General features: G+C 64.4%; 3 protein-coding genes across 15 annotated transcripts; 1 reads left to right on the forward strand and 2 right to left on the reverse strand.

The window, feature by feature from the left end:
• Positions 1-1,805: 1,805 nt before the first annotated feature.
• Positions 1,806-8,690, reverse strand: LOC118259038 (E3 ubiquitin-protein ligase RNF19B-like). Of its 8 annotated transcripts, none has more exons than XM_050709535.1 (10): positions 8,615-8,690; positions 7,316-7,404; positions 5,572-6,191; positions 5,044-5,234; positions 4,572-4,722; positions 3,831-3,993; positions 3,277-3,391; positions 2,949-3,086; positions 2,411-2,603; positions 1,806-2,240 (listed from the first exon to the last, which is right to left on the reverse strand). In XM_050709535.1, the coding sequence occupies exons 3-10, from the start codon at positions 6,015-6,017 to the stop codon at positions 2,081-2,083; spliced, it is 1,557 nt and encodes a 518-aa protein (XP_050565492.1). In that variant the 5' UTR covers positions 6,018-6,191; positions 7,316-7,404; positions 8,615-8,690; the 3' UTR covers positions 1,806-2,080. The 8 variants fall into 8 exon arrangements, with proteins under 8 accessions (XP_050565492.1, XP_035424151.1, XP_050565493.1 ...); XM_035568258.2 differs by lacking the exon at positions 8,615-8,690 and adding an exon at positions 7,501-8,010; XM_050709536.1 differs by lacking the exon at positions 8,615-8,690 and having other exon boundaries at positions 5,572-5,960; positions 6,121-6,191; positions 7,316-8,009.
• Positions 8,691-8,925: 235 nt separating this feature from the next.
• On the forward strand, positions 8,926-13,676 carry ZNF513 (zinc finger protein 513). 5 transcript variants are annotated; one of them, XM_035568241.2, is made up of 4 exons: positions 8,926-8,996; positions 9,072-9,173; positions 11,646-12,239; positions 12,478-13,676. In XM_035568241.2, exons 1-4 carry the CDS (start codon positions 8,957-8,959, stop codon positions 13,227-13,229), a joined length of 1,488 nt encoding a protein of 495 aa, XP_035424134.1. In that variant the 5' UTR covers positions 8,926-8,956; the 3' UTR covers positions 13,230-13,676. The 5 variants fall into 5 exon arrangements, with proteins under 5 accessions (XP_035424134.1, XP_035424135.1, XP_035424136.1 ...); XM_035568242.2 differs by having other exon boundaries at positions 11,649-12,239; XM_035568243.2 differs by lacking the exon at positions 9,072-9,173 and having other exon boundaries at positions 8,952-8,996; positions 11,649-12,239.
• Positions 13,677-13,781: 105 nt separating this feature from the next.
• SNX17 (sorting nexin 17) lies at positions 13,782-22,701 on the reverse strand. Of its 2 annotated transcripts, none has more exons than XM_035568264.2 (15): positions 22,541-22,701; positions 19,114-19,188; positions 18,574-18,691; positions 18,045-18,109; positions 17,828-17,938; positions 17,291-17,381; positions 17,016-17,103; positions 16,560-16,629; positions 16,349-16,441; positions 15,981-16,184; positions 15,560-15,697; positions 15,323-15,400; positions 15,063-15,137; positions 14,713-14,754; positions 13,782-14,618 (listed from the first exon to the last, which is right to left on the reverse strand). In XM_035568264.2, the coding sequence occupies exons 1-15, from the start codon at positions 22,598-22,600 to the stop codon at positions 14,499-14,501; spliced, it is 1,428 nt and encodes a 475-aa protein (XP_035424157.1). In that variant the 5' UTR covers positions 22,601-22,701; the 3' UTR covers positions 13,782-14,498. The 2 variants fall into 2 exon arrangements, with proteins under 2 accessions (XP_035424157.1, XP_035424158.1); XM_035568265.1 differs by having other exon boundaries at positions 15,560-15,682; positions 22,541-22,699.
• Positions 22,702-23,101: the final 400 nt, after the last annotated feature.

The raw sequence follows: 23,101 nt of genomic DNA on the forward strand, positions 1-23,101 counted from the left end.
CTGGTCACCTCAGCAGAGCCACGGTCCACAGGGGTTGAGAGGCAGATCTCCCCAGCATCAACAGGAGGGTTGCTGCCCACAGGGCAGGGGGTGCTGGGGATGGGGGTACGTGGGGCAGGCAGAACTGCTACAGCGTGTTTGGGGGAAGGAAGAGGGTTAGGGCATAACAAGTGTGGGAAAAGGGCATAAAAGGGGACAGTAGTGTGTAAACAACCAAACACCACAAAGTGATCTTTTCTAGCTATTTTACTGAGTAGTCTCTTTCTTGTGGGTGGGCCTGAGTGCCAGCAAAAAGGGAGAGGTCAGAGCGCATGCATACTGGGCAGGGATGTGTGTGGCAATGTGTGATTGCTCATGACCATCAAGCTGTGCTCCCTGGTGCACAGGGCTGGCTCCCTGTGGCTCCCAGGGCTCCCTGGTGGCTAAGGGTTTTGAGAGCCAGGTTTTGATGTGGGCTGGGCCAGATCCTGGGTCTGACTTAATTGCTGAAGAGACCAGGAAGCCTAGGACGTTAGGTTAGGTGAAAAGCTCATCTGCGTGGACAAAGGAGGCACACAGAAACGATGGCAGGAGTAACTCGATTAGTAACCTAACCCAGCTACCCCAGGGCCATCAGAAGAGAAGTACCAGCCCATCAGAGGCCCATCTCCAAAAGTCCAGGACACAGAGGTACAATAGCAGATGGGGGAAACCGCATCACAGCCCTTGCCCAGGCCCCTCCCAGGGCTGTCCCAGGAGAGTCATCAGCCTGGTCCAGGCATGAAATCCATCACCATGAATTGTGAGGTGCTCTTGGGATCATCCTGAGAGCACAGGAGAGGGGTTGCTTCATTGTGGGGGACACATGGAGTACAGGGAAAGAGAAGCTGGGGAGTGCACAGGATTTACTATAGGATGTGTTGGGAAGTTGGTGCAGGACATGAAAAATCACAGCTGTGCTGGGGACCAGAGAGGCCCCTGAGCAGGAGTGTGAGGCTGTGTGGAGCTCCAGGGTAGCATCATGAGAGTGGGACCCTGTAACCTGTGCCACCAGCAACCAGAAAAAAAGCAGGCACCCAGGTGTTGGGGGTTGACCTCCCTGCTGGCACCTCCTTCAGCTGGGAGAAGCCACACCATTGGCAACAGTTTTTTGCTTCTGCTTTGGAAAAAGTGCCTATCGCAAGGATCTAAGTAGGTTCCCCATCCTACAGGAACCCACATGCTAAAGCATCACCCACTGCTAGCCTCCCCTGCAGCCCTGGGACCACCCTACCCCACCCCCCACACACACAGAGCCAGGGCAGCATGGGGCAGGCAGGGATATGAATGCAGACATGCAACATGAATCATTGTAATGAGCCTCAGCACTGCGTATGGCCTTCCACTCTTTGGGCTGCTCTGGGCTCCAGCAGCAGCTGTCCTGCACCACACTCAAAGGCACTGAAGCAGCCAGGTATGTTGCTTGGGAGCACTCAGGATCTGTGGGTGCTGTACGTGATGTACCAGGGTTGGCCCAGCTGGGGCAGGGCTCAAACCCTATCTGTTACTCAGTTTGCTGTCACAGTGCTGGCTGAGGCTCTGCAACAACATCCCATGACCCCAGCTGCCAGCCCTGTCCTGTGCTGGTCCAGCACTTCCAAGATGCAGCTTTCTGAGGTGTTTGTACAAGAGACAAGCCACATTCTTTCCCTGCTCCCTGGCCCACTTGTCCCCCATGCCTGGCTTGAAGCTCCCACTACCTGCATCTGTGCAGGGCTTGGCCTATCCTAAAGCCCCACCTGGCCTCATGCAGCACCAGTCTGGACGCAAACACAGATCAGAGCCTATGACGTTTGGAGAGTAGTTTTATTTCTCAGCAGTGAGGATGCTTTAGCCTGCCTTTAGGGAAGAGGTGTAATGAGGTAGGTACAAGGAGCAGGCAGTGCTGAGTGCACGGTGAGTGCCTGCCCAGCCTGGGGATGGAGAGGACCCAGTTCATGGGGCTGGTGATGCAATGCAGAGGGCACAGAGGTCTGCCACAGGGTATGGGATCTTTGTGTCAGTGGGAGCTGAGGTGGGTGCTCTGTCTCAAGAATCTTCCAGCTTACTGCTGCAGTCACCTTCACTCCGCTGGGATGCCCGTGACACTGTACCTGTCGCTAGTTCCTCCCAGGGAGTCTCCAGAGAGACTCTGTCCTGACAGTGCACTGCATAGGCTCTGCTCTCGGGCAGGATGTGGCACCGTTTCAATCGTCACCTCTACCTCGATGGTGATGCCTTCCCTGCAGACAAACACAGGTTAGGGCAGCAGCCCAACGGGGGAACATCGCTGAGTCCCTGTCCAGTACAGTAAGCACGGGGAAGGCTGGTAGGAAAGGACTTGCCAGTATTTTCCGCCCCCCCCCCCCCCCCCCACACACACACAGTCCCCTTCAGCATTGCAACTGCTCACCTGTAGGACACATCCTGGCCCTCACTTAGCATGCTCCCTGCGAGGGCCACTGTGCTGGCTGACTGGCTGTCCTGCTCCTTCCATACAGCCCTGTGGTGTGGGCTATGTCGGCTGCTGGGAAAGGAGGTGGTTGTGTCTGGGACGCCATCCTCGACCCCCCTGGGGCTGGGCAGCACTGACCACAGCTCATTCACTAGCAGAGGGAGAGATGGGGCTAAACACTGTGTCCACAAGGACCATTCACCATCAGGAGCAGAACAGCCCACCAGGCTCCTGGCAGACAGGCACATGAACTGATCCCAGAATGCTTTGGACAGCACTCACCGTCCCCCAGGAAACCAGTCTGCAGCCTCCCAGCCACTCAGGGCAGAACAGACACAAGTCCCCAGGGAGCCCTGGAGCTGTCACAGCTGCAGAGCCACAAGACAGGACCACAGCCTGTGTGCCACACCACCCCCCCACACACACACACAAATACACACACATACCCCACCACGGAGGGCCCAGACCAGGGGACAGCTGACAGTGCACGACTCACACTTGGTCAGGTTCTCCAGTTCCACCACACCAAGGTCCCCAGGCTGGCCACGGCCACCCCCACACCCACTGCGGCTCCGACACAGTGACAGCACCACCACCCCGTAGACATAGGTGAGCATCAGGGGCACGCCAATGCCTGCGGGCAGACACGTAGCTATTGCCTAGCCCTCAGCAGCAGCCCTCGCTGTCCTTTCCCCCAGGGAAGCCCTGGTGCCCTGAGTATCAGACATTCCCCCTTGAGATGCTCCATTGCGATGGCCCTATGCACTGGCCCCACGCTCTCCAGCACATGGGCAGTGTCCCCAGCCCTGTCCTGGTACACTTACCCACTGTGACAGCTGTTATGATGGGGGACACAAACAGAGAGAGGAGGACACTGCTGGTGACATAGAAGCACTGCTGGCACCCTGACAAGCTGCTCCTCCGGCTCTGGCCCAGCACCTTGAGGAGAAGCGAGGCAGGTGAAGGGGCTCTGCAGAGACACAACAGCCCCCAGGCCCTGGCCCTGCTCTTCCCCACCCTGGCAGAGCTCCATCCACCACTGCCCAGACCCCCAGTCCCTCTCCCCAGAGACAGGCAGCCATGACAGCGCCGCCAGCACAGCTCAGCTGTCCGCGGATAACACCCTGGCCCACACAGACCCACTGCCTCTGTTCACCCCCCCCCAGCCCCCACCTCCCCATGTAGAGAACACCCTCCCTGGCAAAGGGTGTCAGGGTGGACAGCAGAGAGGTTCCCCACAGTGAGGGGCTGTGGGGAAAAATGGTGGCATGGAGACATGCTGTGGGCAGTGCTGAGCACTGTGTATCTGTCCAGGCCTCTGGCCATGGGCTGCCAGGCTCAGCAGAGAGCAGGACCATGGGAATCCCAGGGCCAGTACCTTCCTACCCATGTAGATGGGGAGCCCGATGGTAATGACAGGCACAGCAATGCCCGCGACGAGGGAGATCATCATAGGCGCCCCCAGCACCATGCCCAGCTGCCACAGGATCTTCCGGGTTCGTGACCAGGGCCTTTTCCCCCAGAAGGTGCATCCAGAGGGGCTGTGAGGACAGAGTGGGACTGGGCCGATGGTTCCTGCACAGAGGCAGACAGACGCCAGCACAGCCCGGCCCTAGACCTGTGACCCTCCAGGGCAGCAGAAAGCCAGGTTCCTGCACCCCACTCCTGCTGCCACCAGGGGCACCTGCCTGTGGGGTGCTGACAGCCAGCCCCAGGCCCACAGCTCTGCCAGACCCAGCAGCACGGACACACTGGACATGGACAGCACTGGGGGTTGGACCCGATGATCTCTTGAGGTCCCTTCCAACCCCTGTAATTCTGTGATTCTGTGACACTGCTGCTCCCCCCATCAGTGCTACAACCCACCAGCCCACCTGGCAGCACGTGGCCGTGGCTCTCTGCAGAACCTCACTGCCCCCCCATGCTCCCCAGCCCAGCCCCACAGCTCCTGGCAGGGCCCCCAGCCTGCCATCATAGCACCCCCGTGAGCCTGGCAGCAGACCCCCCCAGCTCAGCCCACTGGCATCTCCTCAGACCACCCCTCAGCTCCTGGCAGCACCCTCACACCAGCCCCCCAACACATCCCACGGCTCCCAGCGCACCACAGCCCTGCACTGACCTCAGGAAGTGCACGTCAGAGATCTCCTGCAGGCAGAGCCAGCAGAAGAGGCAGCCACACACCGTGCAGTTCATGCGGTTGCAGCTCCCATCATTGATCTTCATGATGAAAGCACTGCAGCGGGGACAGACCTTGATGTCCTCAGCCTCAACTGGCAGGGGGAAGCAAGATGGGCTGGAATGCGGGGGGAGCAGGACAGTGCCGCTCTCCCCCATCCCCTGTCCTAGGACTGCAGCCCATCCCATGGGTGCCCGGGGAGCCAGGCACTGCCAGCACAGCCGGGTCCTTCTCATCCCCAGCTCCAGCAGCTGGCGCAGAGGCTACACACCTCCATGCAGAAGCAGCTGGTGGGAAACACTGGGTCACAGCTCCAGGATCCCGAGGCAGGAAGGCACCAGAGCACCCAGCTACGCTGCTCAGGTGTGCGCCATATCCCTGCGCTGCCTACTCCCATCCTGGACCAGGGTCTCACCATTGGCCGACTCCTCTGGGTAAACTAGCTGTGCCGAGGGGCTGGCCAGGCTGGAAGTCAGCGGTGCTGGTGCACAGGGCCCATCGGGGTGCCAGGGCTGACGGCAGTGGTAGCAGAACTCGGTGCCACATCCTTCACGCCCACAGGTGAGGCGAGGACACTCGGCGCAGCCATAGGCAATGACAGCGTAGCTGTAGGGAGAAGACAAGTTAGCGTGGGGGGACCAGCAGTGCCCACAGCCCCCCCGCCACATCCCAGCATGGCACACAGTCATTCCCCTCCCTAACATTCAAACAGCTACGCAGGCTACACGGCCACAGTCAGGACCAGAACATCTCTCAGAACAGGCCCAGCACCGCACGGAATCATGTCACAAGGGGATTGAGTCCATGAAAGGCTCACAGAACACAGGCACAATTTGCTGCACACCAGCTCCCAGCCAGCAATGCCCATCGCCTCCACCAGCGTGGGAACGGGGGATCCACACTGTGCCCTGCTCCCAGCTCCAAGCGAGGGGCCAGCAGTCACCTGCAGTCTGGCGCAGGACACCAGCGGGTGCTAGGGTCGGCCACCAGCAGCCGCCGCAGGAGGAACTCCTCGTACTTGTCACGCAGGGCGGGCTCGGCCAGGAGGCGGTGGACATCGGCAGGCTGCAGTGCGGCGGGGCAGTGCGGGCAGGCCACCTGCACGCGGCTCTCACTGACAGCGATGCGCAGGTACTGCTCCAGGCACGCCTGGCACGAGCGGTGGGCACAGGAGGCAAGGGTGGGAAAGGCCTCAGGAGGCTGGGGCAGCAGGCAGAGGGGACACTCCACCAGCTCCCCATCCTCGCCCACGGGCAGCGCGACGTGCATCTCCTCAGGGTCCCCCGATTCTTGCTCCGGGTCTGGTGACATCTCCCCACTGACATCTGGCTTCTGCCCACAGAAGCCCAGGACGTGGAGGGGCTGGGGCACCCATGCAGGTCGCTCCATGGTGGCACGTCAGGGCAGCAACTGGCTGCCATCAGGCTACGGAGGACAGCGGGGCAGTGACAACCCCGGCACAACCCCCATGGCGGGCCAAGCTGTGTCCTACCTGGGCCTTGGAGCCAGCATCCCCACAGGCAACGGCCTAACCATCTCCAGCTGCAGCCCGTGCCACTCAGCCTGCAAAGGAACTGCACGTGAGAGCGAACACGGGGTCCCTGGATGCAGGAATGAGCCCTCAGCACCCAGCAGACCCTGATGCGCTTCAGGTGCAGAAACCAAGCCGTGGCCTCACCCTCCCCACCGTGCCAGCCCTAGGGCTGTCCACATGGCTGCAGCATGTAAAAAAAAAAAAAGCGACAGCTCCAGGAAAAGCTGAGGGATCCGCAGCATTAGTCAGGCTCCAGACTGGCCCACAACCAGCCACTTGTCCCTTGTGGGCCCAGGGCACTGCCCTGGCACAAGCCCTGCAGCACAGAGACCTCAGCCTCCCCTTCTGTTTGTAAAATGGGCAACTGAGCCAAGGGACCCAAGAGCCAGTTCATTCAGTGACCAGCAGTGAGATGATGACAGGAGAAATGAGGTAAATCTATCACAGTTTTCCCTCACTCAGAGTTCACATTAGTCTGGAGCCCCTCTGGACACCAGGACCAGTCAGTCCACTGCTCTCCTTGCTCTCTACACTCCAGGAATTTGCACCCCATATTTTACAACCCCATGGCACTGCTGAATCCTTCCTCCTCTAGCAGCTTCTGCTTTTTTTTTTTTTTTTTCTGCTTTTTTTTTTTTTCCCCCTTTGAGCACAGTCAGATCAGCAAAAACACTGTCACTGGGAGAGGCAGGTATCAGTGATGACCCAGGTAAGAGCAAGGAGTCTGATTACATCTGCTCTGCTGGGGACACGCACGGCACCGCACTGCGGCACCCCAGGTAACAAAGTGCTTTCTAGTCAGGTGTTAACTGGAGACCCAATGGAAACTTGACTTCAGTTTGATTTTTAAAGTCGTTAGAGAGTGAGAGGTACTGCAGGAATAGAGCAGGGAGGGGTGTGCTCAGCCAGCGGGGAGGTCAGCATCTCAGACGACTGCTGCCATCACCACGGGCTTTGCTCATCGGAACAGCCGGAGTCGGCACCAGAGCAGCAGCAGCAGCTGCAGCCATCCACGGTCTGACCACGAGGGGACAGCCCCTGCCTGCAGTTCCCACAACAGCACCGGAACGTCCTGGCTGAACCGCTGGGGCTGCACAAGGCAAGCAAAGCACCAGCAGGGCTCTAACCAGCCCTGCCTCTGGCCCCGAGGTACCTGTCAGTGGGGAATCATCGCTGACATGGCACGACCACAGCTTCCCTGAGACTGCCACAAAGTCCAACACACGCGACTCCCTCAAGGACCTGAAGACAAATAAAAACTGTCGGTGAACGGTCTCAACTACTGTTGACTACAGTCTACTACTGCTGTAGCTACTGCCGCAGCAGCAGCTTACACACCAAGGATCACTCAGACGCGTCACAGCTCTACTAACTGAACCATGGAGAAAGCAGAACAAGTCCTGCAAGCAGGGACCAGGTCCGCTGCAGGGACCTGGATGTCAGAAGGACGAGTACGTAAGTACAGGTTTGTCCAAGTGCAGAGCAGGGATACTGTTCCCAACCACAGCAGAGGGAAATGTGACAGCACGAGAGGGGCTGAGCCCCCCTGGAGGCAGAGGTGCCACTGGGCTGCACGAAGAGCTGTCGCAGCAGTCCCCAGGACCCAACAGGCTCCTCACGGCTCACTGGCCGTGTCCTCATCCAGCAGGCGCAGAGCACGTCCAAGCAGACCTTCAGTGGGATTTGAGCCACGCGAACAGGAGTTTTTCTGGGAAGGGCGGCTGTGAACCGAGGGATGTGCCAGCAGGAACAGCGAGCTGCCACAGAGGGGCATCGCCCGCGGCCCCTGCTGGGCGCAGCAGGCAAGAGGGCTCTGCTGCGGCCGCGGGGATGAGACCGGTAGGCCACCGGCCACGGAGGAGCCACGGCACCGCCACGGTGCCCCATCGCCGGGGCCGCTCCTGGGCTCGCTCTGCAGCCGCCTCTCCGCTCGCACCCGGCGGCGGGGGGCTGGGGTCCCTCCCGCTGCAGCCAGCCCCGGCAGCACGCGGGGAGCGCAGCGCTGCCGCCAGGGGGGCGCGGCAACCGCGGGGCGACTCGGGGGAAGGGACCCACGGGGCCCCCGCTCCAGCTCCCGCCCGGCCAGCCGGTGCCCGGGGGCGTCGCTCCGGGCGGGCGGTGAGGCCCTCCGCGGACGGCGCCGGCCCGGCCCGGCGGCACAGCCCGCAGCCACGCGGCCGGGCACCAGCGGCGGCCCCGAGGGGCGGCCCCGGCACCGCCGGCACCCGGAGCGCGGCTCTGCGGGTCCCGGCGCGGGGAGCAGCGGGAGCCCCTCGGTGCCTCCCGGTGCCCCTCGGTGCCTCCCCCGCGCCCCCCCGGCCGCGGAGCTCCCGGCACCGCCGCCCGGGGCCGCCTCACCCCGCCCCAGCGCTGCCCCCGGGGCGACTCCGCACCGCGCCGCCGCCTCCCGCTCCCCGCTCCCCGGCCCCGCCCGGCCCCCGCCGGCCCCCACCTGCCTCCGCCGCCGCCCGGCCCGCGCCCGGCCGGGCCCCCCCGCCGCATGCCGGAGGCGCGGCCCCCGCCCCCCTCCCTCTCTCCGCTCCCTCCCGGCGCCGGCACCGGGGTGGCGGGGCGCGGCGGAGCGGGGGGCGGCGGACCGGGCGCACGCTTCCGGGGGCCCCGTGCGCTTCCGGGGCACCGCGCCGCTTCCGGCGCCGGCCCTGCCCCGCGGCGGCCGGAAGCGGAAGCGGCCGGTCGAGGCGGGGCGGCGGCGGCCGCCCCGGGCTGGCGGGGGCGGCTGGCGGGCCGCGGGCGGGCGGGCGGCGGGGCCGGGCCGGGGCCGGGGCCGGCCACGATGCCCCGGCGCAAGCAGAGCCACCCGCAGCCGGTGAAGGGTGAGTGCGCGGCGGGGCCGGGGGGCGGCGGCGGCCGGGGCCCGGCGGTGACCCGCGGCGCTCGGTGTGTTGCAGCGGACGCCGAGGACGGCCCCGAGGAGACGGCGGGAGCGGCGCTGGTGCTGCCCGGCGACCTGCTGCTGGGCCGCGGCCTGGCCTGCGAGAAGGGACCGCCAGGTGCGTGCCGCCGCCCCGACCGGGCCCGCTGACGGCGGCCGCCGCAGCCGCCCCCGGCGCTCCCCCGCCGCCCCCGGTGCTCCCGGCGGCGTCCCCGGGGCGGGGCGGGGCGGGGCGGGCGGCGCCGCGCCCCGGCCGCCGTCGCTCCTGGCAACGGCCCCCGACAGCGTCCCCCCGCCGGCGGCCGCCATCCGGCAGCGGCGCTCCCCGGGCGCGCTCCCGTGCGGCCGCCGGTCCGCTCCCCGCAGCGCTGCCCTCCGGGAACCTCCGCGAGCGCCTCCCGCGGGGCGGGGGGGGGGGGCTCGGCCCCGCAGGGACGCTCCGTCCCGTTACCGCGCCCGGTCCCGCCCCGCGGGCGGCTGTGGGGCCGCGGGGACGCCGGGCCCGGGCAGCTGCCCCACCGCGGCCGTGCTCTGCCGCCGCCGCCGGGCGTCCCCAGGGGCAGCACCGCCCTGCCCCGGGAGCCCCGGGTTGCCCCGGGCCGCGAGGGCACCCGCGGAGCCCGCGGCTGCCGCGTGAATCAGGGAGGCTCCCCCGGCTGCTCCCTGGCGCTCCGCTCCCGGGGCTGTGGTGTCCCCGGGCCGGGGGGTGCTGCCTGCCCGGGTCCTGCCCGAGACGTGGCCGTGGGGCGACGCCACCGCCCCCCAGAGCTGCCGGGGCGGGGCGCGGGCTGGCCTCCCTCCAGCTTCTGCTCCCCGCAGCGCCGCAGCCCTGCTGCTGCCCCCTGCTTTGCCCCTGTCTCCTTTGCAGCTGCTCAGCGTCAGCCCAGCCTGTGCACCCCAGGCTTCGGGTCGGTCTCGGCTGCGATGCAGCTGGGCAGAGGAGGTGACGCTGATCCAGCCCCACTGTGGTGCCTCATGGGGAGCAGTGAGAGCAGCTCGCTGCCCTCGGATGATGAGCAGTGAATAACATGGGGACGCGCTCAGCAGAGAGCAGCGTGAACCGCCCGCTTCCTGCACCCCTGCCTGTCTGTTCCCCTGAGGGCTGCGCTCGGGGCGCGGGACGCTGTGCTCTGCACGCTGGGAGCTGCGCTGGGCCGCACCGGCAGCTCCTGCTCTCGTGCTGAGGCTTGGTCCCAGCTGCCTGGCAGATGGGTTCTGCTCCAAGGGCTGCACCTCGCCGCAGCGCATGCTCACGGCCCCATGCTGGGACAAAGCCGCCTCAGTGGTGCCGGACACTGCCTGTGCTGGTGCTTGTAAAGCTGCGGCAGTTTTGCAACCAGGCAAGCACCCCTTCCTGCTCCAGCCCCAGCTGGGGAGCAGTGCCAGGCAGCCAGAGGCCTGCTGGGGGTGCCAGAAGAGCCATCGCTGGCCGTGTCCCCAGCCCTGTGGGTACGTTGTCGCAGCAGGGCAGCACCGACACAGCCACGCTCGGGGAGCGGTGCTCCAGGGACAGCGAGGCACTGCAGGGCTGCACGCACTCAGCTTGCGGGGAGCCCCTCAGCACGGAGCTGCGGGCAGGGCCGCGGTATTCCCCTGACATTAGAAAGGCTCTTGCGGAACGCTCTGGTCTGGCATCAGCTCTTCCAGTGCTTGTGAAACGGGGACTGGGAAATACCGGGGAGCCTGGAGTGGCCACCCTTTCCTGCGGCCTGGGAGCAGCCTCACCCCTTGCCCAGGGGCCCTGGGAGTTGGACCCTGATGGGTGGGTGGCAGCAAAGGGGGTGGCCCAGGGTAGAGGGCAGCTGCCGGGTCCTGCAGTGTCTCACAGTGACTGGGTCAGGCACAGCACGGGGACAGCTGGAGATGGCTCGAGGTTGATGGTGGCAAGGCTTTGTCACGTATCCCTGCCCTTCTGCCTTGAGCACCAGCCTGTGGACACTTCTGAGGGCCCCCTGTGTCCAGGCCAGATCTGGAGGGCTGTAGGGCAGTGGCTCCACTCCTGTCATCCCTTGCTGGGGCACGGGGGTTACCCGGTGAGCTGCGGGAGGACACATCCCTGTCCAGCTGGTAAGTGGAAATGCTCTCTGAGAGCCCACTACTGATTCCCCCCCCACCTCTGTGGGGCAGCAGCACTGAGTGGCGCCAGGGGAGGTCCATTTTGCTGCCTGGTGCCGGCCATGGAAGCGGGACCAGTAACCCCCCCCCGGGGCTTTGGCAGCACCACAGCCAAGGGGGAGCCCTGAGCGAGTGCTTCGGGTGCCAGCTCATCCTTCCTGGATGGTGCTGTGCCTGACACCTTCTCACCGCCACCTGGCCAGCCGTGGCGTGGTGGTGGCGGGGTTTTCTGAGGGACTAGGACAGGCCCTGGGGCAGGACGTTGGGGCAAGTTGTGGTTATGGGGCTCTCTGCCCTGAGCGTTGGGGCCCCTATGGACTCCTGGGTGCCCCTAGGGCGGGCAGAGCCGCCTGGCACCCGCCTGGCTGCAGTCCCCTTCCTAGGACCAGCCCTCTTGAGACCAGTGGCACCAGAACAGGGCTGTGCCTGGGCCAGCCGGGCCCCTGATCCCATCCCATCCCCACCCTCTTCTCAGCAGAGGCCCTGGTGGGGAAGATCGCCATCCCGGCGTACACGCTGAGCGACGACGACTGCTCCTCTGGGTACCAGCAGCTGAGCGTGGAGAGCGACCCTGAGGAGGGCGGTGAGCCCGGCCCCGCGGCGCTGCCCTGCCGCCAGTGCGGGCTGCAGCTGGCCGCCAGCCTGGGGCAGAGCTGCATGCAGTGTGCCGGCACCGAGGGCAGCCGCAACCAGCGCATTGTCTACTCCTGCCAGCTCTGCCCTTTCGCCTCCCACTACTCCAGCCACCTCAAGCGCCACATGAAGACACACAACGGGGAGAAGCCGTTCGCATGCCCGCAGTGTGCCTACGCCTCGGCCCAGCTGGTGAACCTGACCCGCCACCTGCGCACACACACGGGGGAGAAGCCCTACCGCTGCACGGGCTGCAGCTTTGCCTGCAGCAGCCTGGGCAACCTCAAACGCCACGAGCGGGTCCACAGCCAGGACAAGCCCTTCCAGTGTGCCGCCTGCGACTACCGCTGCAACCAGAGCCGCAACCTGAAGCGGCACATGCTCAGCCACCGCCTGCCTGAAGGTGAAGGGCCACACCAGCAGGACAAGGATCCAGGTAAAGCGGGGTTGGGGGGAAACTGCCGGGGGTGGGCAGGGAGCACGCCCTGCCATCTTCTGTTACGCCAGTCCCAGTGCTCGCCCTCAGGCGCACAGAGCCTGTGCCGGGCCCGGGGCCGTGTGCCGCCAGCCCCGTGCCAGGGCATCGTCACCCTTGGAGCTGGGGCTCCTTGCAGAGTTGAGCCCTGCCAGTGCTGTGCCGCCTGCCGACAGCCCTGCTTGTGTTTGTCCTGCAGAGCCGCTGCTGCCGGAGCTGAACCTGCACATGGGTAGCGGTACCGGCCCCTTCCTGCCCGGCTGCGCTCGGCTGCGGGGCGAGGAGTCGGCCGCGCTGCCCGAGCTGCTCTTTCCCTTCACATGCCGCATGTGCGGGCTGGTGCTGGATGATGGGTTCGCGCAGGACGAGGGCCTGGCCGAGCAGGTCTGTGGCCGCTGCAGCCTGGCGGTGCTGGGCACTGAACCGGGCTCCAGCCCCCGCAAAGGCACTGGGGACAAAGGCTTTGCCTGCAGCCTCTGCCCCTTTGTCACTCACTACCCCAACCACTTGGCACGGCACATGAAGACGCACAGCGGGGAGAAGCCGTTTGCCTGCCCGCTCTGCCCCTATGCCTCCGCCCACCTCGACAACCTGAAGCGGCACCAGCGCGTGCACACGGGCGAGAAGCCCTACAAGTGCCAGCTCTGCGACTACGCCTGCGGCAACCTGGCCAACCTCAAGCGCCATGGGCGCATCCACTCGGGTGACAAGCCCTTCCAGTGCAGCCTCTGCAGCTACAGCTGCAACCAGAGCATGAACCTGAAGCGACACATGCTGCGGCACACGGGTGAGAAGCCCTTCCAGTGCCGGGACTGCTCCTACACCACTGGCCACTGGGACAACTACAAGCGTCACCAGAAGATCCATGGCCACACGGCTGAGAGCTGGGTCAACCCGCGCAATGCCAAAGCCCTCCTGGCACCTCCTGCCGTGGGCACAGCCCTGCCCTGAGACAGCACTTAGCCCGGCTGCAGGGGCTCGGCCCCGCGCCGGGCCCTGGGGGTGCCTCGGTCATGGGGCCTCCCAGCCCCTTGCCGTCTGTGGCCCCTACCCTCCCTGGGGGAGAAGATGGGCAGCAAACTCTGCGGGGGCTCAGGGCTGCCTTAAGCAGGGCCAGCAGCCGTGCCAGGGTCTCCTGCAGCCCTATCCTTCCTGGGCAGGGCGAAGCCACGACCAGCGGTTCTGCCAGGCGTGGGTGCCTGCCCCAGCTGCGGCGGTGCCGTGCCCCCAGGCACTGCGTGGAGCGGCACCTGCCTGTTCCTGCCTGCCAGAGCCTTCCTCTGCCAGAGCCCGGGGAAAGGGGGGAGGGGGGAACAGGACTGGTTCCGTGGCTGTTGCCATGCCAGTCAGTGTAATTTATATTGTGTATAAAAGCATTAAACAGTCGGTTTTGTTATCTGGTATTCTCCATAGGGACCTTGTTCTGCTTGAGAAGAGAAGAGACGGGGGGCTGCCGAGGTGGGAGGGGAGGGCCAGCTGCCACCCCCACAACAGACAGCCCAATACCAATCAGGATCCATTTTAATCATCATTGCAGTATGTAAACATTGGTTACTGTCCATTAATGCTCTGGTCGGTCGGAGCAGCAAAAGATACGTGGTTACAAGCCTAGATTACACTGGAGCCTATGAGCGGGTTAGAGACAGGGCTCTGCGCAGAGCCCCACCGGAGACAGTTTACTGCAGTCTGTCTCAGAGCAGAAACCTAAATGCTAATTTGGCATTATGGAGCCTCACAAGGGCCGCTCGGTGCCACTGGGCTGCTGCCACCACCCCCCGGGGCAGCCACCCTCCCACGTAGCTGCTTGCTCCCACTGGTGCAGCGGGCCAGGCCTGGCACGGGTCCAGGTACTCCCAGGGTGGGAGAAGAGGGCGGCTCTGCCCCTCTGGAGCTGGGGCCAGGCTCCACGACACCCGCTCCAGGGCTCAGCCTGGGCGCGCTGCTCGGGTGAGGCTGGTGCCGCTCTGGGAACGAGCCCTCTCCCAGCTGGGCACCAGCACAGGCTGCCCCTGCGGGAAGCCAGCAGCAGGAGGAGCTCAGCTGCCCCCAGCCTGAAGGCAATGGTGGGTTTGGGATGCAATCCCCAGCCCTTGGGGAGCAAGGGAAGGTGGATGGTAGCAGGTGAGAGGCACGTTGATTGCAACCTGTCTGCAGGTCATACATTCCTCAGCGAAGGCCCTTGGGCCCTCAGGCCAGTGCTGTCCTAGGAAGGGGGAGCGGCTACAGATCTTCATCACCGATGCCCTCAAAGGCATAATTGCCATGGAAGTCGTTAGCGCCCACATCGTTAGCAGAGCTGGAGTGGCTGATCCCTCGCAGGCTGACAGAGGTGAGCTTGCTCTGTGGAAAGGGGAAGATATGTTAGGGAGGACCCCTACTCCCCCCCGGCTTGGTCTTGGGATGATGGCACCCGCTGTGCCCACACACAACTCACCGAGAGTTTGGCCATTGGCTCCCGGGAGGCATCAGGTGAGTCCTGCGGGGACAGCGTGGTCAGGCAACAATACCTGCCTCCCCCCATCCCCACTGCTCCTCTGTCCCCCTGCCCCTCAGCCACTGTTAACCCTCCCAAGAGGAGGTCAGGGGCTGCCCAGCCATGATCCCCTCCCTCCCCAGGGGCTCTGGCTCCCGGGGACGGGCCCAGGACCCCTTTCTTTTCCCAGGGCTACAGGAGCAAGGCAGCACAGTCCTGCTGATGGCGCCTCTCCGGCTCTGGTACCGAGATCACAGCTAAGCCTGTGTTTGCTTTCATCTTCCCTACTGGGGCAGCAGAGTCCCACTCACCAGCAACGGGGGAGACTTCACGGCTTGCTGACTGTCCGAGCGCCGCAGGGCCCCATTCGCCCGCCGGCGAAACATCTGCAGGGGATAAGCTCAACTCAGTGGCCAGGTCTCCACGGACAGCTCCTGAAGTTGAGTTGCCCCCTGGGGATCTTCCAGCTGGCCCCTGCCTGAGGAGGGCAAGCAGGGCCAAGCCTAGACCCCATGGAGTCACAGGGACAACATGGGGAGCTGCAGAGACAACATCCAGACCAAACTCTTACCTTGCGGATGCTGCCACCAGACTTTTTCACCATCAGCTCATCCACCATGGACTGCAGGCAGATGCTCAGCATGATGGCCTGTAAGGGAGAGGTGTCACGAGGCTGGCAGTGCCTTGCCTCACGCACCTCATGGCCCTCCCGACACACCACACTGAGCCCAGTCCTGCCCTCTCCCTTGTAGCTTCCCCCTTGCTCCCATCCTTTTCCACTGCTGGCCTGGTGTGCAGGCAGCCCTACCTGTGGACTGGTGATGGTGACCCACTGCAGCCGGTCCTTGCTCATGAGATACTCAAAAGCCAGCTCCAGCTTCACCTCTGACTTCCCTGGGCTGCTCCCTGAGGGACCATTGCTCATCGGCACCTGCACAGACACATGCTGAGGCTGGGCGTTTCCAGAGGGAAACTGGCCAGCAACCAGCTGCAGGGGCTGGCCCTGGACACCCTGCACAGCTCATGCTGGTTTTTCACCACTGTCAGTTCCCCTGTCAGCAGTGGCTTCCCTCATGCTTCTTCATGCCATGAGGCCCTCAGCCCCAAACCACAACTGAGACGTTCCCCAGGCTTCCAGCCACGAGAACTGCTGGAGCAGCCTGGCACAGCGGGGTCCCAACAGACCCAAGCAGCCCTCCTTGCCGCCCAGAGCCCCAAGCAGCACTCACTGAGGATGTGACTCGCCAGCACCGCATGCGCGTGACCTTGAAGCTGCCTTCCTTTATCTGCTCATTTGGCAGCCGCACTTGGAAGTTGAGCTCATTGTTGCCAGCACTGACAACGACATGACATCCCTTCTCAGGGAAGTCCGTGACGCAAGGATCAAACTTGAGATAGCCATAGTACTTCAGGGTCTGCGCCAGGCGGATAAACTGTGGGCAGAGCCAGGGAAGGTCAGCACTGACAGCCACCCTCCCACCACGCTTCTGCTGGTCGGAGAACAGGCACCAAACTCAGCATCATGGGTTCGCAAGGGGGAGCAGAGCCAGTCCGGAGCCTGGAACTGCTCCAGCCACAGCATCATGCCCTCCCCTACCTCCTTCTTGGAGACTTTCTCCTGCAGAGACTTGAGCTGCCGGTGTTGTTCCTTGTTGACAAGGATCCATCCGTGCTCGATGTCTGACACCGTCTACAAAGAAGCAGAGGCTGGTGAACAGCTGTACCGAAAGCCACCTGAGACTCGTGGAGCGGTAGCTGAGGGGTGCAACACCCCCCTCCTCACCCAGCTGGGCCACACTGACCCTCACCTGTGCATACAGCAAGTTGAGCCCCACACGATGCTCCATTACATCATCATCATAGGAGGAGTCCCAGTAGCTAAAAGGGAAGCACATGAGTCAGCTTCTTCCCCAGCTCCTAACAGTGATGAGAACACCGCCCCACATGCAGGGACAAGGAACTGGGCTGGCTCTCACAGCCGGCTCCCTCAGGCAGCCTTCAGCTGCCACGTTCCTCTTCTCCTCCTCCTCTGTATCAGCTGCCACAGGCAGGCAGGGCCATGTCTGGGAAAAGCAGAAATGGGCCAAACCCAGCAGGGCAGCCCCCTCCCCGGTGTCAATGGAGACACCCAGATATGTTCCCGGGGGTCAAAGCACCAGAGGGACAGCAGTGGCAGGAGGGGACGGGTCCCTGCACAGAGCGGAAAGTCCCTGGACACCACCCCACCGCCCAGGGGCAGCTGCCCTGCCAGCCCTGCAGCTCACCTCTTGCGCAGAATGATCCTGAACTCAGAGTTGTGCAGGCTGGTGACAGACACATACGGCAGCTCAAACTCCTGCAGCTTCCGTACAACTGCAGGGACACAGCAGCTCAGCAGCAGCTCAGTGCTGGGGGAGCCCCCCGGGCCCCCACCACCCAGCGCAGGGCCACCTGCTCCAGGCGCAGGACTCTCGCTCTGGGGCAGGGTGCTGCTCTCCCCCTCCCAGGGCAGATGGCCTACACAGCCCTTGTGGGGCTTCCCTCAACATGCTTTACTCACAGGAGAAAGCTCCGTCCTTTGTCTCTCTCACTAGGAAGAGGCTGAAGTAGCCGACCAGGTCATCGGGCAGATCCAGCTTGGAGGCCACAGCCTGAGAGCAAGAGCAGGAGGTCATGACTTCCCACAAGGAGACAGCACCTCAGCATCCTCCCCCTGGATCCCCACGGTAAGATCCAGCCCACGTACTTTAAGGGGGGCTCCCTACGAAGGGAGCCAGGACCTCTGCTGAGCTGGGGCCAGGGCAGGGAGAGCAAACGGACAAGTGGGGCCAGGGGATTACTACCACTACAAAGCAAACTGTGGGCCTCACAACATTGAGATGGGCTCCTGGAGGGACATAAGCACATCAGCACACAATTTTCAGCTCTGCTGCTCCTCAGCCCCGAGGACAACCCTGCTCTGGGTCAGGGACAAGGCAGGAAGGGCAAGGGAGCTGCCTCACAGCCTGCCGGGCTGAGGGGACTCCTCCTGCAAATGTGCAAAATCACGGGACTCAGCAGGATGGGCTGGTCCTGCCCGGCACAAGATCTCCCGCACCTCAAGGACATCCTCCGTCTGGTCCGAGGTGAGGATGGTGACCTTGACCTTTTGGCCATTGGAGAGCAGCACTTCCAGCACCACCTCCTCTGTCGGTATCTGCTGTGTCTCCTGGAGAGAGAAAGGATTGGCAGCCTGGCCCCATCCACTGCCTGCCCCCCAGCCCAGGCAGTCTGCGGCACACCCCACGTGGGCCCCCCGGCAGCTCCCTCCTCACCTGCTGGGCCTTGCGCAGAAAGCTGTTGAAGGTCTCACTGACTCCCAGCGTCGGGTCCTGCCGCACTGGGGTGGAAGACAAGCAAGGAGTCGGGCATTAGGTAGAAAGGGGCTGGGAGCCATGGCAATTCCCATCTGTTCTACAGTCCCCCAGCGATGGCACCCAGACTAAGTGTGCGCTGGGTGCAGGGTGCGCGCATGGACAGCCATGGATCCCCTGGAGACAGAGGCACCAGCAGGTCTTCACTTTTGCTAGTGCAGGGAAAGGGAAGGGGCTGGAGACCGAGAAGCAGCCCCAGTGGTACTGCTTCTTGCTTGCTGACATTCAGGGGACGATGCTTGCTATTATCATTGCACAGCTGCAAACATCAAGACCGGCAGCAGCATGCTCACCACTGTGGGTAGGAAGAGGCCAAAGCCAGACCCAGGTGGCCATAGGGAGCGATCCAGGCAGTGCCACCATGCCCTGAGCCGCCGAGCCAGGGAAGCAGATCCTGAGCCACAGTACACATGGGGCAGACCCAGCTTACCAGCCTGCATGTATTTCTCCAGCTGTTCCCGTCGTTGCTCCACCTCTGCTGGGGTGAGCGTGAAGATCTTCTTTGGGGGAAAGGCTGGTACTACATTAGCGCCATACTCCTTCCTTAGCTGGGAAGAAAGCAGAGTGCTGTGAGAGCCTCCAGGGAGACGGTGACTGCCCCAGCCCCCAAACCTGGCTGATTTCCAGGGCTCTGACAAGGGGGGCAGACAGCTCATCACCCATTCCTCATCTAGCAACTTGCAAGAGTCAAGGCAGACTGGCACAGAGCATGAGCGGAGGCCTGCACCAAGTGCCAGGGCACAGAAAGCGATGTCTTGGCCAACCCTGTGCCAACCCCAGGCGACATGCGCCCACCCACAGCCAGTACAGAGCCCAGCACCCCTGCTCTGCAGCAGCGTGTGCTGCCTTCCTGCAGCACCCAGCCATCCCTGTCCCCATCCCCGTGAGACCCGATACCCTGCCTGCAGGGACACAGGGCACCACGGAGCAGTCCCACAGGCAGCTCCACGGCAGCACCAAGGCTCCCTACCTGCTCGTGCAGCCCCAGGAGCTGGCTGTAGCGCACTCGGCAGTGCAACACCCCATTCACATGGATGTTGTAGGCCTGCGAGGAGAGGCACAGGTCAAAACCAAGGATTACAGCCTCATGCTAGGGATGGAGCGGCCCTGGGATCTGCCAAGCTGGGCACACAGCCTCCCCCCTCCCCCTTCCCAAAAAGAGGCGCCTGGAAGAGGCAACACACCCAAGGACACCAACAAAGGGGAGATTCCCCTCACGGGTGCCAGCAGCCTGTGGGATGGCATAAACACCAGCCCCAGAGACCAACTGGCTCCTTTCTGCTACCCTCAAAGACGTAGAAAGAGCCCGAGTGGCCAGAGAGACAGGATGCCAGGGCGTGTTGGCATGGACATGCTGTCTGGAAGGGCTCAGCCGTTCCTGGCTCTGAGTTACTGCAGAAGGACTTCCCTGCAGAGGGGCCCAGAGAGCCTGCAGCCCCAGGGAGGCCAGGCACAGCCACGACAACTCCGCTCTGCAGACAGGCACCTCGAAGTTCTGCAGCCCAGCCTTGTGCCGCCCCAGCCAGGGTCCCAGCAGGCACTCAGGAAATGGGTGGCAAGGACTGCCAGCAGACCCAGCGGGGCAGCTCAGCCCTGACGCAGGAAGGGCCAGGCCCAGACATCCCCTTTGCACACCGCATGCCGGGCCCAGCACCACTGTGAGGGCTAGATTTGTCTTGCAGGCCCTGACCTAGCCCAGGCACCGATGCTGACAGACAGCCAGGCTCCCACACCATGCTCCCCAGCGCTCAGACCTTCTCCAGGCGCTGCCCAACAAGCACTTTTCTCTGCCCCTCAGGCATCTTTCCCCTGAAGGGCCCAGGACTTGCCCAGCTCTCACGGGCAGCCTGGAGGGGGGGTACGAGCAGCCCCATGCACCCCTGAACCATGCTGATGCATGCAATAAGCAGCCCCCGGGCACAGTCTCTTACAGCCTCTCCAGCACATCCAGGACCAGAAGAGGCTGCTGCCAGCAGTCAAGGACTGAACATCAGCAAGGACAGGATCAGACAAACTCCCAGAACTTGCACAGATAAGTACAATAAAGGCATTGAAGGGTTCTTGTGTCACTGCTCCTCAAAAGATATGTTGGTGACAGCACAGACATGCAGCTCAGTAAATGTAGTCAAAACTACTCAAGGAGTGCAAGAGCCCTCGTTCAAGGGATGTGTCTGCCTGACACCAGGAGTGTGTAACCCTGCATCTGCCCAACCACAGGGAGAGCATGGAGCCACCAGGCAGCCCCACAGACATGGGTGTCCCCAGGCAGCAGGCAAGGACATCCTTCCCTCTCTCAGCAGCAAGAAGAGGCAGCCAGAGTTTACTCTATTTTCCATGCTCCCATGAGCCATCTGAAGGAGGTGAGCACAGCAACCTGACAGCAGAAAGCAGATGCCACATGGCCAGGACACCGCCACCACCAGGGGCTGTTGGCCCAGGCTCACTGCACTGCTTCCTGGGGGTACGTGACCATCACCAGCCCTCACCATGGGGCAGGGGGCTCCTTCCTCATGTGCTGCCTGCCACAGCACTACGGGGGCACTGGTTGTTTGAAAACTGAAAGTTTGGTGTACAGCTCCCAGCAGGACATGCTGCTGTAAATCCAGTAATTCCTGCTCGTAGCACAAGAAAGGCATAGACCTGTTAGAGCAGGTCCAGAGGAAGGTCGTGAAGATGATCAGAGGGCTGGAGCCCCTCCTAGGAAGAAAGGCTGAGAGAGCTGGGGATGTTCTGTCTGGAGAAGAAAAGGCTCTGGAGAGACCTCATTGTGGCCTTTCAGTACTTAAAGGAGGCTTATAAAAAAGATGGAGTGACTTTTTACACAGGCGGATAGTGATTGGACAAGTGGTAACGGTTTTAAATTAGAAGAGGGAAGGTTTAGATTAGATGTTAGGAGGAAATTCTTCCCTCTGAAGGCGGCAAGGCCCCCGAGGAGCTGTGGGTGCCCCATCCCTGGCAGTGCCCAAGGCCAGGCTGGATGGGGCTGGGGGCAGCCTGGGCTGGGGGCAGGGGTTGCGCCCATGGCAGGGGGTGGCGCTGGGTGACATCCCTTCCAACCCAAGCCACTCTGATTCTGTAACACCTCCAGTCCCTGGCCCAGGGCAGAGGCTGACACACTTCTGAGGCAGTTCCACCCCAGAGGGCACCAGCCCAGCTGAAAGCTGGGGCTACCCGAGGTCAGTGGAGGTGCTTCTCCAGGACCCACCAGCTCTGCACTTGCTGGAGCTCACGTTGGCTTCTTATAACACCTTCTGACACGAATGCAACAGCCCTGTTCCTCAGGCCAGGTCTATGCAGAGGGCTTGGAGACCATGGCTGATGCTGGTTGGTATCAGCGTCACCTGGTGTGACCTGCACCAGCAGGGCTCTCTGGGGGTCCAACACCTCCTGCCCAGAAGCAGTGACCAACCTGCTGATGCAGGAGATGAGGTCTTTGCCTACCTAAGGAGTCATCGCAGTACCTGAGGGCAAAGTCCACAGGGAAGCACAGGGCCTAACACCCGTGCATCTTGCTCCTGCGACCTTTGTGCAACCGCAGACGCCAATGATCACTCTTGTCCAGGTCCCCCACAGCCCTTTCGTGGCTCACGACTGCCCACGTCGCCAGGCATTGCTGCCTCGTGTTGCTGGGATGCCTGGGGAGACCCCCCCGGAGCAGGACCTCTGGCAAAGGGGGCAGGCACCGTTCCCACGACTGACTGCCTCCAGCCCAGGCTGCGGAGCAGGAGACGGGGGCTGTCTGCACCACGGGGCTCCGGGCAGGGCCTGCGCTGGGGCAGGAAGGGACCTCGAGCCCGAGGACGGCCAGGATGCAAGCAGGGGGGGCAGAACCGGACACGAGTTCCCGCACGCTCCCTGCCCTCCGCCAAGCCGAGGAGCGGCCGAGGCGGGGGCTGTCGGCACCTGGGTGCTGCCACGGCCCCGGCCTGGGAGCGGCGCCCCCGGCCCGCACTCCCGGAGCAGCCGCGGGGCCGGGTGCGTTCACGCCGCACGGAGCAAAACAGGAAGCGGGGCCGGGGGCCGGGCTGCGCCGCGGGCACGGGCACGGGCAGCGCCTCCCCCCCCCGCCGCGCCGAGCCCCCCGCAGGGCGCGGGGCCAGCCGCCCGCACGGGCGACGGGGAGGGCCCGGGCACCGCCAGAGCGCCCCGGGGCCCGGCCCGGCCCCCCCCCCGGCAAGGGGCCGACCTCGGCCGGGGAGCGGGCTCCGCTGCCCCCGCACGGGGCCGCAGGGCGGCACCGCCCCCCCCCGGCGCGGCAGGGACGGCCCGGCCCGGCGGCGGGGCGCCGGCTCGGGGGGCCGCGTCGGCCCCGCTCCCCGGCCGCCCGCCGTCCCCGCCGGGGCGCTGCCGGAACCGGGCGGCGGGCCCGCCCCGCGCCGCCCCGCGGCCCCGCTCACCACGTAGGCGGCGCCGCCGTCGCCGGCGCGGGTCTCGGTCTCGGGGATGGAGAAGTGCATGGCGGGGCCGGGCCGGGGCCGGTACCGGGCGGGGTCGCGCGCCCGCCGCTACCGGCCGCGCGCCGCCATCTCGGGCCGGGCGCTCCGCGGCGCCGCCCCGCGGGGCCCGCGCGATGGCGCGGCCGAGAACCGCCCGCCGGGGCCGGCCCGCCCCGCCCCGCCCCGCCCCGCCCCGCTCCAGCGCCCGCGGGCCCGGGGCCGGGGGCACCCGGCGGGGCCGGCGCGGCCCTCGCACGGCGGCTGCCGGGCGCCCGCTGTCACCCGGCGGCGCCTGGGCTGCCCCGGTGACTCCCCCCGGGGGCTCCCGGCGCCGCCCCCCGTGCCCGGCGCCCCCGGCCCCGCCGCCCTCCGGCCGCCCCCGCGGGCCCGGCCCCGGAGTCGCCGCGGGGGGGGCGCGGCTCCGGGCTCGGGCACCGCGTGGCGTCACCGCGTGGCGTCACCGCGCGTCACGCGGCGGGCCGTGACGTCACGGCCGGGCAGGGCCGCGGAGCGGGCGGCGGC

This window comes from Cygnus atratus, chromosome 3 (assembly GCF_013377495.2).
Source record: "Cygnus atratus isolate AKBS03 ecotype Queensland, Australia chromosome 3, CAtr_DNAZoo_HiC_assembly, whole genome shotgun sequence".
Classification (NCBI taxonomy): Eukaryota; Metazoa; Chordata; class Aves; order Anseriformes; family Anatidae; genus Cygnus; species Cygnus atratus.

Excerpts from the sequence above, each read along its gene's own strand:
- LOC118259038 (XM_050709535.1), bottom strand. The coding sequence starts at position 6,017 with ATGGAGCGACCTGCATGGGTGCCCCAGCCCCTCCACGTCCTGGGCTTC. Across the intron at positions 4,723-5,043 it reads CCCAGAGGAGTCGGCCAATG|TTGAGGCTGAGGACATCAAG; the intron begins GTGAGACCCTGG and ends TCCCCCTGCCAG. Across the intron at positions 2,241-2,410 it reads GGCCAGGATGTGTCCTACAG|GGAAGGCATCACCATCGAGG; the intron begins GTGAGCAGTTGC and ends GTTTGTCTGCAG.
- ZNF513 (XM_035568240.2), top strand. The coding sequence starts at position 10,264 with ATGGGTTCTGCTCCAAGGGCTGCACCTCGCCGCAGCGCATGCTCACGG. Across the intron at positions 11,123-11,645 it reads GACACATCCCTGTCCAGCTG|CAGAGGCCCTGGTGGGGAAG; the intron begins GTAAGTGGAAAT and ends CCCTCTTCTCAG. Across the intron at positions 12,240-12,477 it reads CCAGCAGGACAAGGATCCAG|AGCCGCTGCTGCCGGAGCTG; the intron begins GTAAAGCGGGGT and ends TTTGTCCTGCAG.
- SNX17 (XM_035568264.2), bottom strand. The coding sequence starts at position 22,600 with ATGCACTTCTCCATCCCCGAGACCGAGACCCGCGCCGGCGACGGCGGC. Across the intron at positions 18,110-18,573 it reads GGAGAAATACATGCAGGCTG|TGCGGCAGGACCCGACGCTG; the intron begins GTAAGCTGGGTC and ends CTTCCACCCCAG. Across the intron at positions 16,185-16,348 it reads AGAAAGTCTCCAAGAAGGAG|TTTATCCGCCTGGCGCAGAC; the intron begins GTAGGGGAGGGC and ends CTCTGCCCACAG.